The sequence below is a fragment of the Phragmites australis genome, chromosome 24, assembly GCF_958298935.1.
Source record: "Phragmites australis chromosome 24, lpPhrAust1.1, whole genome shotgun sequence".
In the NCBI taxonomy this organism is placed as follows: Eukaryota; Viridiplantae; Streptophyta; class Magnoliopsida; order Poales; family Poaceae; genus Phragmites; species Phragmites australis.
The window spans coordinates 7,733,549-7,753,490 of record NC_084944.1 but is presented as its reverse complement, the minus strand read 5'-3'; the positions used below and the strand labels follow the sequence as shown (position 1 = coordinate 7,753,490).

General features: G+C 39.4%; 1 protein-coding gene across 5 annotated transcripts; it reads left to right on the top strand.

Moving 5' to 3' along the window:
* Positions 1 to 4,273: 4,273 nt before the first annotated feature.
* LOC133906987 (uncharacterized) lies at positions 4,274 to 11,526 on the top strand. Of its 5 annotated transcripts, XM_062348957.1 has the most exons (14): positions 4,685 to 4,824; positions 5,188 to 5,242; positions 5,485 to 5,557; positions 5,630 to 5,686; positions 6,057 to 6,139; positions 7,088 to 7,301; positions 8,059 to 8,145; positions 8,221 to 8,295; positions 8,392 to 8,475; positions 8,820 to 8,884; positions 9,389 to 9,614; positions 9,978 to 10,066; positions 10,804 to 10,918; positions 11,064 to 11,526. In XM_062348957.1, the coding sequence occupies exons 2-14, from the start codon at positions 5,214 to 5,216 to the stop codon at positions 11,388 to 11,390; spliced, it is 1,524 nt and encodes a 507-aa protein (XP_062204941.1). In that variant the 5' UTR covers positions 4,685 to 4,824; positions 5,188 to 5,213; the 3' UTR covers positions 11,391 to 11,526. The 5 variants fall into 5 exon arrangements, with proteins under 5 accessions (XP_062204937.1, XP_062204938.1, XP_062204940.1 ...); XM_062348953.1 differs by lacking the exon at positions 5,188 to 5,242 and having other exon boundaries at positions 4,274 to 4,824; XM_062348954.1 differs by lacking the exon at positions 5,188 to 5,242 and having other exon boundaries at positions 4,275 to 4,824; positions 6,057 to 6,112.
* Positions 11,527 to 19,942: the final 8,416 nt, after the last annotated feature.

The following is a 19,942-nucleotide window of genomic DNA, read 5'->3' as shown; positions in this document are numbered from 1 at the left end:
TGTTCTTCAGGATGTATTGCTCTTTTGCATTTCCAAACATGATTAATTTGTGTCCCCTTATAATAAATAAGCGCCTTTGAGCAATCATGGCTGCTGTGGGTATCATATTGGAACCCTCACTCTGTTTTGGAGCCTTTTCAGTTATGCTATGATTTATTGCAATAATTTCTTGAATAGGTATGTTTATGCCCTGTGCTCCTGTTGGAGCTTGGTGGGTCTGGAGGTATTTGGAATTTGTTTTTCGCAATTGCACCCTTCAAACCATCACAACTATTATACCCGTGCAGTGTTGATCCATTTTGTAAACTCCAATTCATTCCTTTGGTTTTTCAGATATTTATCATCGCTTCATGTGTTGATGTTTCTTTTTTTATTTTGTACCATTCTTCTATGGCTTTCATGATATAAATGCCCCGCAGTGAACTGCCTTTCTTGTTTTGTACTATTCTTCAGTTGATGTGGCTGTGATGATCTAAAGCCCCGTAGAGCTTTTGCTTTTTAGCATCTTTCTGAATTGGTACCTTGGATATTTTGTTCAGTTTGCTGCTAAACTAGGATGGCTTGTACCATAACAAGTAACCAGTTTTGCAACTAATTGTTGTTATTGTTGTTGTTGCTGCTGGTGGTGGTGGTGGTGGTGTTGGTGATGCGTGGCAATGGTGTCACATATTGGAATGAGCGATTCTACTTGTAAGTTCACTTAGAGAGAGAGAGAGAGAAAGAGTGAGATTACGTGGTGCTTCCACCATAAGTTGCAATGGTTGTGTTGTTATTGGGGCAGAGCTGAGTCATTGAAGTGACATTTTCCTGTTTCCTTTCCATGTTTGTTTCATCCTTTGATTATGATTCTCTTTTGTGCTCTATATGTACTTATTCATGTATGCTATCCAGTATTCTTTGTTGATTTCAACTTTAGCTGCAGTGTTTTGTTTCATTTATTTCAATTACTTTTTTGGCTACTGCAGCCATTTTTCTTTGTCTACCTGAATGCTAATGGACACTTCTGAAAATTAACTACCCCATTGTGCACTAGTAACAAAAGGAAATTTTTTATGTCTAGTTAAGAGATATGCATTTTGATGCGGGTTGATGCAATCTAGGGTTTAGATTAGTGGTTAGTGCATCACTGCATCTATGTTTTGGATAAATAAATTTTCTTATTCTAGTTACATAAGACACGTGTAGGCAAAGTTTTCTAGTAACATGGTACCCATGTGCATGAAAACCAAGTTTAATTCCAGGGCTATATGTGCTCGTGTCAGTCTTTTTCTATGGAGATTGGTTTATTAGTTCAAACACTTAAGAAGTGGGTGGTTAAAATTTAAATCATTCTGGAGTTAGAGTCTGGACTTAGGGCAAAAGGCTATATTGTTGCTGTTTGGACATGAATTTGTTATCCTTTATGTGTATACAAGTCCTACTACATTGACATCATCGAAGATTCCGGTGCATGCTACTTCCTACATTAAGTCTAGGGTAAGGTTAAAGAACAAAGAATGCCAGTCAATATTTGCTTGTTTTGTTGAGGTAGTTTGGATTTAGTAATTCAGCGTCAATGTGCAGCAATGGCTCATGGTCTTGTTTGGGTTGCCATTTTTTGACTGGTGCGACAATGTTTCTGAGTTTTCCATTCAGTCATATTGCTTTTCTCTTATACTCTGAACATTGTTTTTCCTACAAGAGTAGATGCTGCCATTATCGTGCATCTTAAGGCCAATTTCGGATGAGACGATTGGTGTTCAGTACTCAATATTCCTTATTTGTTGGAACTATGAAATGTGAATAGAGCTCATGTTTGAGTAGTTATATATGATTGAAGCTTCTTTTCTCATCTGACATAAATTTTTTATAGATAGTTCATTTGATATAAATGTGGCATAAGTTGTTTTATGAAACGCGTACTGAATTAGGTTGCTTTATGTGCATGTGTACCAACGGGTGGGTTTGTTTTTTGGTACTTTATCTTTTGTGTTAAGTAGTTTGCCAGTGAAGTAGCAAAGTACAATACCAGTTATGCTTTGAAACCCTAATGTTTGCTGTGTTTTTTTTTAGTCCTATGCGATTATGTGGTCTATTTTTGTCACAACGGTTAGACTCTGAATATATGATGTTAGCTATGACAATTTTATTGAGCACATATGTATTAAGCAACCATCTTTAAATGTATTAAGCAATTCTTATCAACTGAAATTGGATTATATGAAACCCCAGTTCAGGTTGCATTACACTTTTCCAAACAATTGTCAAGAGCATTAGGCATTTGGTGTTTCCAAAGATAAATTAGTTGTGATATTATATTTGCACGTGATTATCTATTTATCATATATTATTTGATGTATCATTTATTTTTATTCTTGATGCCCTAAATATCTGTAGTTGTAAGAGGATATTTTTTTCTTGTAGTAGTTGCAAGCTTGTAGCATGACTAAATTAAACTAGTCTTCATTCTGCTTGTGGTGTTTTGTTAAATATCTGTGGAGATTCGGTTACTTGATTTACGTTAACTAAGAATATAATAAGTGTCCATATAATTCTGAAAATGTAGTTGTACAATTAATTGTGCATGTCGCACGTGTATAGTTACTATCGAAAGCAATGTCACAACATAAAAAGAAGGAGCACCCAACTATAGTTGTCCCAAAAAGTATATATTTACATTACGTTTATTTTTCTTTTTTATTTTGCTATATTTGTCCATTATATGTATCTGTTTTGCTGTAGATTATGTTTGCACCGAGGAAGGTATGGCCATTCCTTTTGGTTGGTGCATGCCATTGAAAAGTTCAAAGGAGATGACACATTTAACCCTAAAGTTCATGACGGAAAAGGCTGCTCACACTAATCAAAACACGAAACAATCTTGACCATTACTTAATTATACATCTCCAAGCTAGCTAACAGTGCCACATATATAGTATGCGATGGAAGTATAGTGGTATCTCCCAAACGGATCTCTTAATTTCCATGCTAGCTACCATACGTGCGTCCATACAAAATGTTTCCAGCAAATGTTTCGACAAGAGATGCAACTAACACGCATTGGTAGATGACGCAGCCCAAGCCTCATATTTTAACACAAATTGAAACCAGCTGCATGCCCATCTTTGCAAATCAACCCTCAGATAAATCGAGACTCGATTTCACCTGCATCTGTAGATGGAGTTTTAGAGTTAACATTTGGCATTGCTGACTCGATACATAAGTACCTTTGGGGAAGTTCCAACATCCAAACTCTGATGCATGGATGCAAATAGAGCATTCTTCTTTATTCATTAAGCTAGCTAAATCCTTTAATTATGTGGCTTTCATGCTAATTCATGTAATTCACATTTGTGCACATTCATGCGTTCGTACACATTGAACGTGATTTAACTAAATCCTTTAATTTTGTTAAGATAGCATCTTAAGGAAGAAAGAATTACATGAATTAGTATTTATTTAGCTAAATCTTTTAATTACTTGAACATGCGTAAAAAAATTATTAAACAAAAGTGATTGATACACATACATTTATGTAATAATTATTATTTAAATTCTTTATTCAACGAATGTCGTTTTAGATTCATTTTAGAAAAAATTATGGAACCATGATTGAAGCTAGTGCAACGATCTTTCCTCATTTTAGATATGATCATGATACTATGCAAAGTGCGATGCTCGCTACTTTTGGAGACTTTCATGATGAGCATGGAATTCATATTCTTACTATAATGGTTTGCTTGTTGTAGACTCTACAGCTGATTTTGCTGGTTTAGCAGATAGATTGAGAGATAGCAAAAGAACATACCGAAAATTGAGCTATCGTAACTAAGAGAGAATTACGTGAATACAATACGTTATCTTAATGAAAAAAGAATTACGTGGCTTAGCATTTATTTAGCTAAATCTTTTAATTACTTGAATGAGCGTAAAAAAATTTGTTAAACAAAAGTATGTCATGAAGCTAAATAAATTTAGTGCATTATATTACGTGATTAAAGGATTATTCATGTAATTCTTTCTTCATTAAGATAGCACATCGTATTACGTAATTCTTTCTTCATGAATATAATACACGTGTTATGAAGTTAAATAAGTCCTTTACATATTATTTTATTTTTGGGTATATGGTTTTCATATAATATAATAGATGTAAAGTACATCTACATACATATATAAAAATTACACGTGTATGTCGCACATACACTTTTACTATCTTAAAAATAGCGAATACGGCCGTATGGATGTCCTGCTCCATAGCGACGGCATTTCCTGAAAATAAATACTTGCGCGTTCTGATCTCTGCTACCGCAAAAATTGGTTTTTATTTCCCCGCCTACCTCGCCGTCTAGGGTTTCGCCGCCTCACCTCGATCCACCCACGCGACAGCCGCGCCGCCATGGAGTTTGACGAGTACGAGTACCTGGAGAAGGCGGTGGAGCCCGCCGCCCCGCCGGCCAACGGCTCCGGCGAGAAGGACCGCGGCTCGCGCCGCCGCGAGGGCGGCGAGGAGCGCGTGTCGAAGCGCTCCCGCTCGGGGGAGGACCGCGACCGGCACCGCAGCGGCCGCGAGCACCGGGACCGGGATGACGGGAAGGAGAAGGAGAAGGAGAAGGAGAAGAGCCGCGAACGCGGGAAGGATAGGGAGGGGAGGGACCGGGAGAAGGAGAAGGAGAAGGAGAGGGAGAGGCGTAGGCACAGTGAGAGGGACGCGGAGAGGGAGCGGGAGCGGAGGAGCCGGAGCCGGTCGGAGCGGCGCCGCGCTGAAGAGGAGGAGATGGTGAGGGAACTGGAGCGGGAGCGCGAGCGCAGCGAGCGCCACCACTACCGTGACCGTGATGTCAGGTGCGAATTCCTGAACTCTCCTGTTGTGATGTATCGCTGTTGGGACAGGTCTGATGTGGTTCAAGTTCGATTGCCTCGTTACGACTCCTTTGGAACGTCAATTGGGAAAACCTATATTTTGTCACCGTGAGGCTAAACCTCATATTTGCTCGGACATTCTTTAGGAGGCACTAAAACTTGGGGATAGGGTTTCTTTATTTATTGATTGAATGTGCATGATTCATCTATTTCTGTAGAAACCGTGTAGCAGTAGTATCAATGTCCAGCTGTTTATAAAGCTGCCCAAAGATCATTGTAGTTTACTGTTATTATCATCTAGGATTGTTAAGCTTGAATATTGAACCTTAATATGGGAACTCGCAGATTTGATACACTAGAGCTGTCTTCAGATGGCATCTGCAATTGGGCCTGACTCAAGGTATCAGGTCACCGTTCTTTTTTTTATTTCCTCGTGAAATACTTGCAACTTAGCAACAGGGCTTGGGCTGGCACAGTTGGGGCGCTTGAAGGCAGCTGGTTATTTGATCTTATCAGGGTTCTCTGATTGCCAAATGAATAAATTATGGTGTTATCTGTACTATTCTGTGTATTATTATTTCATACATTGCTTATGCTGCTTTCGCCTTCGCTAAATTATTTTTTTCCCTTTCTTTTGTGCAGACGTAAGAAAGATGATGGTACAGAACCAATAGTTGATCCAGAAAGGGACCAGAGGACTGTATTTGCCTTCCAGGTTGATTTTGAATAACATTCTCTACTTTTGTTATTTCATGCAGTAAGCTAATGTTTCTAAGCATTACTGCAGCTATCCTTGAAGGCAGATGAAAGAGACGTTTATGAATTCTTCTCAAGGGCTGGGAAGGTGCGAACATACAAATTGCATACTGCTTTCTAGTTATAAAATGTTCCCTTGTTTCATTAGATTGTTAGCTAGTTTGGTAAATTCATTGGTACATGATGCTGTAGGCATTTGTTCCCTATGTTTCTTCTTTGAAGTTAAAGGGATGATGTGATATGCGTTGATGTGTTTTAGTGAAATGAATTTTATTATCAGAAACTCACAAATTGATCTTAATTTATGTGATATCAAGTGGAATGGATTATTTAAAAATGTTGCACCCTTACAATCTTACAGGTGTCTTAACTGGCTAAAGGTGGATAATGTTTCTCAAATAGCATATCTAGGGTTTTGATAGCTGGCCTCTAATGTTGAGACTGTTAATTTTTTGTAGGTCCGCGATGTTCGCCTTATTATGGACCGAAACTCACGACGTTCTAAAGGAGTTGGGTTAGTTGCCGTGATATATGCCCCTGTGTATGCAGTGTTTGGGTTCTTTGTTTTTTGGTGGGGTATTGCCAAACATTTAGCTTTGTTTACCTCCAGTCCAGAAAATTGGGCCACCTGAAATGTACTGGTTAAGATTTTGTTTCTGTTATGGATTACTCTTGAAAACCTGGTTCCAGCTCACACTTGTGCACAGAAAATGTTTCAAAAATACATATACCATATTACCATGAAAAATAAAGTAAAGGATGAAAGCTTGTCGCACATAATCACTTGTTAGGTTAGTTGTTAGCACTTTGAAATGCTAACATTAGCAATTTTCATCTTTATCCCACTATATAATCTTTAAGTAGGTTTTTCTTTAGTTTGATGATGTCATATGGAATTACTGGAACCTTCTCATTGTTGTAGACATTTTTCTTTGCATATTTTAGATTTATGTATGTCAAAATATTCTATATCAAAGGTAGCTAATAGATGTCTGGTTTTTTAAAAGTGCCAAACAGATTTTATTAGGTTTATTTTTTTATATATATTTGCAATCATATGATTATTTGAGCCTCTTCTGAATATTTGGCGTTTTCTTGGGGATCATTTTTCATCAATTTGCCATACTCACAGGATTGCACACTGAAAATTTATAATTTGGTCTACCTGCTGGGAATATCGGCAATTTACAAGTAAGATGGAATATTAGACCATTCTGATGTCAGTCAGCAATCTAGGAGAGTTTGATTCCAGTGTATTTGACAAAAACTTGGTGCAGGTTTCTAGGCAATAAAGGGGGCAACCAAGAACCAAGTTCGAAAACCTCCAACACAAATTTTGATAAAAATTCCTGACGTGTTCTGTAAAAATTTGAAATATCTTAACATATCACATATGTAGCCCAATTTATTGGTCTTCCCTTTCTTGACAGGAAAAACCCCTTTTCTTTATGCTTTGATATTTGCACTAAAGATATATCTAAATTGACAGGTACATCGAGTTTTACGATGTTATGTCTGTTCCAATGGCGATTGCCCTGTCTGGCCAACCTCTTCTTGGGCAACAAGTGATGGTTAAGCCATCAGAGGCTGAAAAGAACTTGGTTCAGTCAAATGCAACATCAGGTGGTGCAGCTTCAGGTGGAGCAAGAAAGTTGTATGTTGGCAATCTTCACTCCAATATCACCGAGGACCAATTGAGACAAGTTAATAATTCGATCTGCTTTTATTTTAGCCACATCAGTTATACATTTAACTTTCTTTTCTTCGCTTAATTTTCCCTGATTCTGGATGAAAAAACACGAGTAAATACATGTAGCAATTCTTGCATCATTGTTATCTATCCACTTAGATGTATAGGGGTTTGTTGGTGCCTTACTTTCTTAAGGCTGTAATAAATAAATAGGTATCAGTCTTCACTTAGTTCCTAGGAATTTGAGAGTTTTGCTTGCATTCTTTCAAAATTTAATGAACAAAGCTGCTACTGGCAAAGTAGTTTGTATGCTTAGTATGTTGATTGTTGAGAAAGTTTATCAGTGAATCCTCTTCCAGTTGACAACATCAACTAGTTGAGACACATCTATTATAGTAATTTGTCTCGGGAAATAAGGAATTGCATATTGTGTATGTAAAATTATCTTCATCTTGAATAGAGTAATGCGTGGCTGGTATAAGCTAAAAATGATTTGAGTCTAATCCATTTCAAATATTTTGAAATGGGATTGTTTTGAAGGTGTCAAGATAAAGAAAATGTATGATCTGCTGTGAATTACTCATTAAAAATTCGAATAGCTACCTGCCATATGAATGCATTTTTTTTTTCAGATTTCTGTTGAAGGTTGCTGGTTTCCTCTGGAGAATTTGTTCTCCGACTTTATATTTCAGAACCATGTTTCACTCTTGTTACCTGTATTATGGTTCCTTGCTATCTATTATGTGTCATGATGAATTTGCTTCGGTCAGGTCTTCGAACCATTCGGCCAAGTGGAGCTTGTACAGCTACCTCTAGATCCCCTGACTGGGCTGTGCAAAGGTTATGGTTTCATTCAGGTAAGTTCTTCCCATGAAATTCTGCCATTAATCCTTTCCAGCTCAATTGCTCATTAATATTGTTGCACCATGTAGTTTGCACGGCTTGAAGACGCAAAAGCTGCACAGAGCTTGAATGGTCAGCTTGATATTGCTGGCAGAGTAATTAAGGTAGCATTTCTCAGCAGTTATTGGTTTACTTAACAGATTAAGAGATGGTTGCCAGCTAGTCATCCTTTGAGCATCTCTCATATTTGTTTAAATCAGGTTTCAGCTGTTACTGATCATGTGGGTGTCCAAGTTAGTGGAGCAACTACTGGAGATTTGGATGATGATGAAGGTGGAGGCTTGGTGAGTTAATTTTGTTGGTTCAACAAGTCTTATAACCTGTTGTGACTGGGATTTTCGTATGCATTCATCCTAACATTTGAGTGACACAGAGGATGTTATATGCTATCTATGATTTATTCACTAAACACAATAATACCTACATTCACCTTCTATTTAGTTTTTTTCAGACTTCTTTTTAATTGCTCGTACATTTTACTGCACTCACCACTATGGTTTGTGCTTATTAGCAGTTTAGTATTATGTTAGAGGGAAAAATAAGGGGAGCTACCAGTTAACCTACTTGTATCATTGTTCTGCTCAAAGATTATGCCCATGTATTTGAAACGTGTACGGAATGTGTGCAGTCATTAAATGCAAGCTCCAGAGCTGCTCTTATGCTGAAATTGGACCGGAGTGGCACTGCAACCAGGTATTGCTATAGGCTTTTATCCCGAAAAGGTTCTTTGCATTGCAATGATCTATTTGGCTTGATTCCTTTCTTGCTTCATTTCTAATTTCGTTTACTATATTAAAATGTTCTTGTCAATTTGTGAAAGCTATATTTGAAATTGGGCTTGCAAGGGCACCTTGCACCCCTCTAGATATCTGTCAAATGGTATTACTTACACCTGCTTCTGTCTACAAACATAGGGGATGAGCTTCATTGATTTGAAGTATTGGATAATTAGAATGACAGTTTTCTATGAATGCTGGTCATAGCATATTGGGGAGCATTGTTTTGTAGCAACTCCTATTTAGTTGACATCTACATATAATCATCAGGATTTATTTTGCATGGCATGTTAATTTTTAAGATCATCCATGGAATCGGATCTTTTGTACAATGCTTTGGCTGTACTTTACAGAATTTCACTCAACAATTTCTGCTCTCTTAATTTCCTTTGACCATCTTTTGTTTTTGGGTTATCTGCAGCTTAACCGGTGGTATTGGTGCTGCTGGGGTGAGCACCTCCATGGCTCTACCAGCGACATCAGTTATTGGGGCTCCTCCAGCAGGTGCTCCTCTTCTACAGCAAACAGTATCTGCTGTTGGATCAATTCCTGTGGCACCTGTGCTTCCTGTTACCACTCAATCTGTGGGCATGTCTGCACCTACTGAATTCCTATTGCTTAAGAACATGTTTGACCCAGCAGTGGAGGTATTCTTCTTTTGAAGCTTGTAATCTGTTTGTGTATTTTAGGTGTATGTGATAAGTTTTTGTTTGGCTGATTCAAAATTTATTGTTGTTATTTTTGTGTTATTTTCATATCCATATTATTCTTCATTGGATAGAAGCGCGTGGAAGTTAGCAATCTACATGTCAGAACCATAACTTATGCATTAGTCTTCTTATACCGATATTACTTTTATTTTTTTACTATTACTAGTACCTTTATTATTATTATTGTTTTCACATCATCTATTTAGTTATATGTTGTGTGTTTCATCTCTAGCCTACCCTAACTCGCTTGGGACAAAGATCTTACCAACCTGATCGATGGGAATTGCCATCTTTTTGCAGACGGATCCTGATTTTGATTTGGATATTAAAGATGATGTCCAAGAAGAATGTTCCAAGTTTGGCTTAGTGAAGCACATTTTTATTGACAAGTAAGTCGGCATTCTCATTGCTTGATAAAAGTTATTATGGGTGTCTTTTGTTTGTAGTTTAATGCAATTGCAGTCACCTTGGACAAGGGGAATTTGAAATATAATGCCAACCTAAATAATACTCTTTTCTTTTTATAAGGTGCACACTCATATGAAGATTCAAGTTTGGTAATCGTTGACCAAAGTTCAGTCATATAATTATGATTTTTGTTATGTACAATATAATATAAGAGAAACTAATGGCTAAAGTTCAGTCTTGAAGACCATACGGAGTGAAACTGTTCCTTGTATTTTGAAACGCAGGGAGTAATAGTTAATTATAGAGAAACACTACCATGTGTATGTCCGATGTGAGACTTTCTGTCGGACGGTATTTCTGTTCTGAATCCCTTAATTATGTTCTTGGTATTTCTGTTCTGAACCCCAATAATGTCTACATATCTGTAAGTAGTTACTTGCATCAGACAGCAAACGTAGGATGTGTATTTTATGGGATTTGGAGTAGTTTGTAACCTGCATGATAGATGGCTGCACAAAGTTCTCCAAGGTTTATTTTTGTCTTAGTAATTCTGCTACTCTGGTAGGTCATTCAAATACATATGTGAGAAGGTAAAAGTCAACGATGTGCAACTTACCTCATTATCAAAACAAACATATCTTCCGCATTTTACTAGCAGTGTTTTCTCATCTTCACATCATCTTTCTAATCTTTCGCATGTGTTGCTATTTTGGATCAGGAATACTTCTGGCTTTGTGTATCTGCATTTCGATGGTGTGATGGCAGCAACGAAGGCACAACAAGCACTTCATGGAAGATGGTTTGCCGGAAAGATGATTACGGCAACCTTTATGGTACCGAATCACCTTGAGTTCATGATACCTTGTTTTTAATGGCACTTGTTTTTAACCTTTTATTAGAAAAAAACAAAACGTTGCCTTCTCTTTTTTTTGCAGTCTGCACAGGAGTATAATACGAAGTTTCCGAACTTGTGAACAGCTTATGTGGCGAAGAGTTGGCAAGAGGGCAAGATCCACTTATCCGTTCAAAGTTGTAGTAAGTGGTGTATCGTTTGCAGGAATACATTTAGTAATTGTACGGCAGGATAGTTGCGACATTGGTGTCAGTTCAGCACTGTATGTACTGTACGGCATCGCCTGGTTGCAAGGCCTTTCTTGTGGAGCACAATGCTGGACTTGCTGGGTGATTTGTTTGGTTGTTAGTGATGAAACAGTTCAATTATCAAACGTCTCTGGCTGCATGGCGTATGCAACGTTTAGGCCTACCAATGGGTTGGGTTTGCTTGGGTTGGGTTGGGTTTGCTAAAAGCGGGTTAGAGCATTTTTAACAGATTAGCTAAATTGTATCTTTTATATTTTTATAAGAAAGGGTATCTAAAAAGATTCTCTTGGTATCTTTTTTACTCTAACAAACTATTCTATTCTTCTATATTTTAATTTTAGTAATCTCTTCTCATTCCCTCTTGTCGGAGTTGAGCTACCATGAGGTGCCTAGCTCCTTATCACAAATCCGTCTAGATTCTTGGATGAGCCTCCTTACCTCCTCTCGTGCTCTCACTCATCTCCTCATTTGGTTGCGTATGCAGCAGCGGTGATATTTCCCCACAACCGAACAACGTAGTAGCAGTAGGAGCGAATCTACTCAAATATATCACTGTACATACCTATCCACCAACAAGCTGCTGCAGGGAGTCTGAGGCTCCTCCTTCGAACCTATCGGTTCATCGATTCCTTGCTGGATTTAAGCTCGGAGATGACCTTTTTTTCCAACTCCAAGTGACAACATTTTACCGTGAAACACCACTGCATCACCTCTCCACACCATACGAACCTCGGGTGAGCTCATCCAAGCATAGGTGATCCTCGTCCCTGTGCTTCTCTCCCCGCGCTCCTCACCTTAGATGGATGGAAGTGGAAGTGACCGACGATAAGGTTAGGACGGCGTAGAAGATCCGCACGAACAGGGCCAGAGGACCATCGCAACAGGGAGGAATGGGCAGCTGGTCGATGGGGAAGGGGAGAGAGGAAGGGGAGGAAGGTGGCAGTTGCTCGATGGCGGCTCGTGAGGACACACTATATTTGACGTGCGGGGAGGGCGATTTAGAGGGTCTCCAAAAATGGTGTGTGCGATAGCATATCTACTGGAGGGTTTTTTTTTTTGTGTGTATTGCACATGCTATTTTGACGATTGAGAGTGTGATAGCGTCTCTGTTGGAGATGTCTTTAGGTTGGGTTTGCTAAGAAAGAAAATTGCGTGAGGTTGGAATGGGTTCATGTTGACCTCGTTGTCAGATATTTTTTTTTATATTTCAAGAATTTAAAACTGTAAAGATAGGTGTTAGTTTGAAAAAATTACCAAAATAGGCGTATGTTGCTTGATGGAAATGTGACGAGCACATGTCACCCTTCCAATAAATGATAGGTTTTAAAAAAATAAATATGTCACCCTTCCAACCAGCGATATGTAAATAAAAATAAAAATATAACATTCTAATACTCTTAAAATTCATAACATTATTGAAATAATCATAAAAATTCTAGAAAAATATATAGTGTAAAGAATCATATAATCTAGCTCTAAAAAAAATTATAACTCTAAATATGATCCGTATAATGAGAAAAAAAGACAAATTTTATGTACACAATTTGACCATGTACAATAAAATTTATCTTTTTTTTTTTCATATTATACAAATCATATTTTTGTCCGAATTATTTAATAGCTAGATCATAGTATTATCTACATCACCAATTTTTTTTAGAATTTTTATGATAATTTTGATAGTGTTTTAAATTTTGAGAGAAAAATGATAATTTCTTTAAACGTGTCGCCCGTTGTCACCCTTCCCACGTGCGACATGCCCTATTTTTTGTATTTTTTTTCAATCTGTTGCTTACTTTTGCATTTTTTATTTTTGAAATATAAAACCAAAAAAATTCTTTGTTGTCACGTACGAGGGTTGCTACTTCCGCCTAGGCGGATAGTGACGAATGTTGAGAAACCGCTGTTATTAGGTGTAGTCCAGCGATCTCTTTGGAATAATTGCAAAAGGAGACACAAACGTAGGGGAAAAACTACCTATTCTTTATTCATCGGTGTTTACAATGAGGGGTGCTGTCCCGTATATATAGTGTCAAAAACCACTAAGAGATAGAATCGAATCTTTCAAGAGATCGAGACGAACCCACATTCGGTTGTAAAACTCTAGGTTTCCTAACACTCCCCCTTGGGCACTTCTCGCGAAATGCATATGTCTCATCAAAACTCTCCAAAAACCCAATAGAAAAATTGGGAGAAAAAGTACATAGCTCGCGACATGGTTACACGAATTGCCTCGTTAAAAACCTTAACATGAGAAACTTCAAGAAAACTCATCTAAGAGAAAAAAAGTACAATCCACCCAAAACGCTTCATATAATCTACATGATTAATTTTGGGCACTTAATCTTCTTAACTAAGATTTAATTCTTAATACCAGTATTATATGAAAAATCTCCCCCTGAAATGTGCAACTCTCTAAACCTCATCATCCCAATGCTACGAATACATCTTTCAAAACTAGATGTAGAGAGAGACTTAGTGAATAAATCTGCAAGATTTTCACATGACTTGGTGTGCATTACCTTTATTTCATTCATTTTATGCAATTCATGAGCATAAAAGGACTTGGGGTTGATATGCTTCGTTAAATTGCTTTTCGCATATCCCGATTGCACGTGTGCAACACATGCAGCATTATCTTCATAGATAATGATAGGGGTGTTAATATTATTCAAACCACATGACTGCTGGATATGATTGATCACTCTTCTAAGCCATACGCATTCCTGTGCGGCTTCATATAGAGCTATTATTTCCGAGTGATTCGTTGAAGTAGATACAAGACTTTGCTTCGATGATTTTCAGGATATTGCAGTTCCACCACATAAGAAAATATAACTAGTCTATGATTTCGCTGTATATGGGTCTGACAGGTACCTAACATCTGCATATCCAACCAGACTTAGATCCTGATTCTTTCTGTAGAATAGGCCTAGATCTTTGCTACCTTGCAAGTAGCGCAGAATATCCTTCAAGCCCTTCCAATACCTTTTAGTGGGCTCTGCACTGTATGGTGCAAGTAGGTTTACTGCAAACGCTATGTCTGACCTTGTGCAATTAGCTAGATACATCAGCGCACATATTGCACTTAAGTATTGGAATTCCGGTCCCAATACTTCCTCCCACTCTTCTCTAGGTCTATAGGTATCTTGATCTGCTTGCAATGACCTTTCGACCATGGGGGGTTTTAGTGGGAAATGATATTTCAAAACCAAACCGCTCTAACACCTTCTGAGTGTAGTTTGATTGATGTACAAAGATTCCATCTGCCACATGCTCTAGCTACAGGCCCAAGCAAAATTTGCTTCTACCCAAATCTTTCATTTCAAATTCAGATTTTAAGTAGGAACTTGCTTCTTCTATATCTTCGTTTGTACCAATGATATTCATATCATCTATATATACTGATATTATGCAAAATCTATTCTGTGACCTTCTTATGAATACACAGGGACAATCCGTGCTATTTGTGTAGCCTCGTTTTCCAAGAAATCCACTCAAACGATTGTACCACATTCTACCTGACTGTTTTAACCCATACAGTGACTTCTTCAATTGTACGCTATAAAGGTGTCTATTTTCTCTATCCTGATTTGGCAATGGTATTCCTTCAGGTACCTTCATATAAATGACTGAATCTAGGCTCTCATAAAAGTATGCGGTCACAACATCCATCAATTTCATTATCAACTCCATGTTGACTGCCATTGAGATTAAATATCTAAAGGTAATGCCACCCATCACCGGGGAATAGGTTTCTTCATAATCAATGCCTGGTTGTTGAGTGAAACCTTGTGCCACTAGTCATGCTTTGTACCTCACAATTTCATTCCTTTCATTCCTCTTATGAACAAAAACCCAATTATATCTGATTGGTTTAATGTGGGGAGGTGTGCGGCATACTGGCCTGAAAACCTCTCTTTTGTTCAGGGATAATAGTTCAGCTGTTATTGCTTTCTGTCAGTCTTCCCAATCTGATCTCATTCGACATTCAGCGAGCGATGCAGGCTCAGGGTCATGATCTATGACTGTGGCAATTTTATTTACGAAGTATGTGTCGACTATTGTGGTTGCTCTATTCCAGGATTCCCCTGAATTCACATAGTTTATTGCTATTTTATCATGGGCTGCACTTTCAGGTGCTTCTTCATCTTGCTCTTCATAATTTCTTACTATTGGAGCAATGTCCTTTAGTGTACCAGCGTCAATTTCAGCACGCACATTTTCGCTGGTTCCTTCCTGCGTGAGAAGATTCAAATCTGGTATACCTACTTCCTGAGATTCCATACTATCACCAGGTCTCAACTGGCTCCCCTTCTTTTTCCTCTGGACCACTTTTGCGATCGGCTGTGGTAAGCTCTCATTTCCCACCTTCGTCGGACATCTCCGGCTATTTGGGACTTGAAAAACCGAATTTCTTGTTCCTTTATTATTTTTTTGGAGCTCCTAGGACAAGATGAGGGGTACCTTCTTTTGATACTTCCACTCTCTTCGGTGCATTGCGTGCAGGCACATGCGACTGAGTTATGCTCTTCAAATCACAAAAATGATCATGCAGATTGTTTGCTAATTTCTGCAAATCGATAATTTTCTGTACTTCACCATTTGCTTCAATATTGCGAGGATCATGTGCCGCAATTCCTTTAACCTGCCATATAATTGTCCGATATTTTTCATCCAAGGGTATATTTCCTCCCCCTAATGTCGGAAAATTATTTTCATCAAAAATGCAGTCAGCGAAGCAGGTCGTATGCAAATTTCCAGTTGTTGGTTCTAAATATCAGATTATGGATGCAGTCTCATAACCGACATATATTCCAACTTTCCACAAAGGTCCCATAATGGTTCGCTGTGGCGGCGGTATTGGCACATAAACCATACATCCAAATTTGCGTAAATGAGAAATCTTCGGAATTACCCCTTGCATTAGTTGCATAGGTGACTAGATGTCGTAGGAGGATGGTCTATAATTAGTGAGAGCTGCTGCTGCATGTAAGACTGCGTATCCCCAATATGTAGTAGGCAAATTACAGTGCTGTAACAAAGGTCTAGCAATGAACTTTATTCTCTTTATCAGCACTTCGGCTAGTCCATTCTGAGTGTGGACATACAGTATAGAATGTTCAACTTTAATTCCCATACCAGTACAATAATCATTGAAAGCTTTAGAAGTAAATTCACCAGCGTTGTCCATTCTGATGGATTTCACGCGATGATCCGGAAAATTATTCCTGATTTGTATGATCTGCGAGATCAACTTTGCAAAGACGTGATTGCGGGTAGATAATAGGCATACATGTGATCACTTCGAGGATGCGTCTATTAATACCATAAAGTACCAAAACGGGCTAGAAAATCAGCTGAATAGGACCACAAATATCCCGTTGGATTCGGTCCAGGAATACACGGATTTCATCTTGTACCTTCAAGGTAGACGATCTTATTATTAATTTTCCAGTAGCACATGCAGGGCATATAAAATCTTCATGATTCGAAAAATTCTTCACATTTATGCCATGACCTTGTGAGTTAGTAATTATGTTCCTCATCATTCTAAGACCAGGGTGACCTAACCTATCATGCTACATGGAGAATAATTCTGCACTACAAAACACAATCTTCAAGGTAGTGAACACTTCAAGTGCCCTAATGCGAGTGTAGTACAAGCCACTGCTCGTGGAGGGAAGTTTTTCTAGTATTCTCACTTCGCTATGACACTTAGTGATGTGTAGGTACTCCCTACCATCTTCTTCACCAGTTTCTACATGGAATCCGTTAGCGCGAATGTCTTTAAAACTTAAGAGATTTCTTGTAGACTCAGGGTATAACAATGCTTCCTTAATGTGCAAAGTAGTCCCATAGGTAGTATGACTGTGGCTCTTTCAGAATCTACTATGCATTTATCACTTCCAGTGACAGTCATCACCTTTCCAGAGTTATTTCTAATAGACTGAAAATACATCTTTTCTCTTAAGATGGTGTTTGTGGTTCCACTATCCACAATACATACTTCCTCCATGCGGGTGCCACATATATTCTATAAATAAAATATTCAATCATTCACATGCGAGGAAGTAGCAACAAGACTAAATGCTTTATTAACTATCGAAAAAAATTGTTTGCAGCTAAGATTTCTCTTCTAGAGCTTACATTTATTCTTTCAATCCTCCTAAATTCAACAACTAATTGAATGACTAATTACTCTAATTCTAGATAGAGTCTGCGAAATATCCGGCCACTTCTGCTTCAATGTTTTTCTTTTTCGCTTCATTCTTCATGGCATCTTCTATGACAATGGAGGAGGGCAAAGTAGAGGTCTCCACATCCTTCATTGGGAGGTCTTTTACTGTCATTGCGGGAGCGTCATCAACTTCCATGTGAGATGCATCCCTTTCAACTTCGTCTGCTTTGTTCTCTTCCATCCCCACTGCAATGGTGAAGTGTGCTTCTGGCTGCTCCTTCTTCTTCCGGTATGCTTCTACAACATGCTTTGGTGCTTTGCAGATTTGGGACCAATGGCCCCAAACACCGCACTTATAGCATGTCTGGTTCTGCTCACCATATGGCTTGACTGTTTTCTTTGTCTTACCATTATCATCACCAAGTTTGACTTTGCCTGCCACCACTTTCTTTCCTCCCTTCACCTGCTTCATATTGCGGTTCTTGCGCACTTTGAAAGAGCTGTGATTGGCTTCTAGACCACTGCTCTTCCCTTGCGGCTGGGATAAAAAATTCTTATTTATGACTTCGTCATGAACTTCATGGAGTTGCAACACATCAATCAATTCAGAATACTTCTTGTAATTTGATTGACGGTGATTACGTGCGGATTCTGCCGCATTTAGGTGGAAAGTGAAGAGAGTCTTCTCAATTTTCTCATCTTCTGTGATCTCTTTCCCACAGAGACACAATAGTGTGCAAATGTGGTGCAACGCAGAGTTGTACTCTCTGGCATGCTTATAGTCACAAAAATAGAGCCGAACTCATTCTTGCTCTGCGAGAGGCTTGATGGTGTACTTAAGACGCTCAAAATGTTTCTGCAGTGCGTCCCATAGTGCCTTAGCGCTGGTTATTGCCATGTACTCATCCTTCAAAGTGGGAGAGAGAAGATGGCGGAGAAAATGAAGTGCCTGATCATTCTCATCCTCCGTGGGAATAATTGTACTACCTGTTCCCAGGCCAATTGCAGCGCGAAGCTTTTATGCTCCTAGTACATTCCGAATATCCGATGCCCAAGTGATATAGTTGCGGCCATCAACACTCAGCTCAGCGAACTCCTTGTTCGTGATGCCAGCTATCTACATATTTAAAGGATGCAAGTATTACTACTAGTAAAGTTGCTTCATGTTGCTAGATTAGATTGCTGCAAAAAAAAATTTCGATATTTTCTATGCTATTATGTGAATATTACTAAATTCAAACGCATTACAGACAATTTAAATAGCAACAATAACATAGAAATAAATACTGCATAATGGCTAAAACATATGCAAAATTCAAATTTTAGGAGTACTTTTATGCAGGAAAAAGTACTTTTAGGATTTTCTGCAAAGTCCATGGGTTTATACACAAAATTCCAAGATTTGAGTAATTTCTAGAAACCACATGTGTTAATATGCAAAAATAGGGCATCTGGATAATTTTCTGAGAAACCAGGGGACTAAACGCAAAAGTTTCAAGGATTGCACTCAAATACTGGAAAATTGAGGGGTTAAATGCAAATTCAAATTTTCTTCTCTTTTTCTTATTTCCTCCGGTTTTCACCCTTAATGGGTCGACCTGCTTAACATTTGGGCTGGCTTGGCCCAACTGGCCCGCCGGCACCTCCTATACAAGGGGCGGCTAGGGTTTTGAAACCCTAGCCACCATTAAGACCGGTGGTGGCCGGCGTAGGGTGTTCAGCTGCGAGGGGAGGCGAGTGCGTGACGGCGTCGACGTGGCTGATGCGGGGCAGCGCCAGCGGCCCACGGAGGCCTGCCGTGGCTGGTGCGGCGCATCGACGAGGCTACAACGGCGTGCCAACCCGGTGACGCCGCTTTGGGCAGTGCACAGATTAGGTGGCGTGCAGTTCCGGCGGCGGCCTGGCAGCGCCGGTTCGGGCGACGCGGGGGATCTATAGGGCTGCGGTGGCGCAACGTCCATCGATTGGCGCATGGTGTGGGTTTGCCTCCAATGCAGCCAAGGGATGGCGACGGTCGGCTGGCGGTGGCACGACACCAAGCATGGAGCGGCACGCGTGCGGGCGGCGTGGTGGCTTCGGGCGCACGACAAGCGGTGGCCAGGCCACTTCGGGCGGTGCGGTGGAGCTACAAGGTCACCGGCTTACATGCCGGCGATATCCCCCTCCCCCCTTTTTTTTCTTCGTCTGTGGTGGTGGCCTTCGAGCCACCGAGTTCGACCGACGGCGTGATTCTTCCTTTTCGTGTTCTGGTCTGTGCAAAGATGACGAACGCCAGTACCGACCGGCGGCGAGGTGGTGGCTGTGGGCCCCACGAGATTAGATGTGATCCACTACTATTCATGCATATGGGCTACTGTTTGTACATACGGGCTACAGTTTATGCGAGATTTCAGATCTATTTTGATGCAAAAGACAGTAGCTGCGAGGATACGTACTGAATCGATCGTACCTTTCAATTCTTGCGAATGATTCGTGCCGCGTAGGGTATATAGGCTAGGCCAAAGACCTGTCCGCTTGATGTCGATATCGATGCAGTGTAGATCGGTCGTAGGTAGATTCGTTCCGCTAGCTTGAT